The sequence below is a fragment of the Penaeus monodon genome, chromosome 31 (assembly GCF_015228065.2).
Source record: "Penaeus monodon isolate SGIC_2016 chromosome 31, NSTDA_Pmon_1, whole genome shotgun sequence".
NCBI classification, from domain to species: Eukaryota; Metazoa; Arthropoda; class Malacostraca; order Decapoda; family Penaeidae; genus Penaeus; species Penaeus monodon.
In genome coordinates, this window is record NC_051416.1 from 2,104,335 (window position 1) to 2,104,940 (window position 606).

The 606-nt window shown below is 51.5% G+C and overlaps 1 protein-coding gene across 1 annotated transcript in view; it reads left to right on the top strand.

Annotated features, from left to right (window-relative positions):
* Positions 1-160: 160 nt before the first annotated feature.
* LOC119592820 overlaps positions 161-606 on the top strand; it is a 749-nt gene continuing 303 nt past the window's right edge. Inside the window, exons 1-2 of the mRNA XM_037941726.1 lie at positions 161-248; positions 367-601. Coding sequence (XP_037797654.1) covers positions 246-248; positions 367-601 — 238 coding nt within the window. The 5' untranslated portion in view covers positions 161-245. The remainder of the gene's footprint in view (positions 249-366; positions 602-606) is intronic.

The following is a 606-nucleotide window of genomic DNA, read 5'->3' on the forward strand; positions in this document are numbered from 1 at the left end:
TGGCAATCACCTTCTTTCCAGAGGCGTCTAAAAAAGCATCAATTATTTTGCAATCTGGCAACCCCCGACCTCTGAGACGACGCCGATGACGTCACAGGAGACCAGCGGATTCCCCCGCGCGTCCAGCAATCGGCGGAGCCTAGACTGCCTTCTATATAATCTTCGTCAAGGAAACACTTCGCCACAATCTGCCTTCGCGCCCAAGCTAAAGGTCTAACTCCTACGCCTCCAACCTTCCTACAGAGATGGTAAGTTTAAATTGATGATTTCATCTTTATAGATTATCGCAAAGAATATATTTATATAATTGTGTTGAGGTTGGATATATTTTATGTTCCACTCTCTCATTTGGTATCATCGTTTCAGGTCAGTGAAAAGTCTTCAGTGACGGCGGCAGTGCTCGTGGTCTCCCTGGCGGCCCTCGCCCTTGCCTCCGAGACTCGGCATTACGCCCCAAATACAGGCGTCCTTGAGGGCGTGGGTGGCCTCCACGGTGCTGGTGTTGTGGGTGGCGTAGGACACGGCCTCAGTGATGGATTAGGACACGCTCTAGGTGCTGGACTGAGCCTCGGACACGACTTGGATTCCGCTGTCGGATTGGGACAC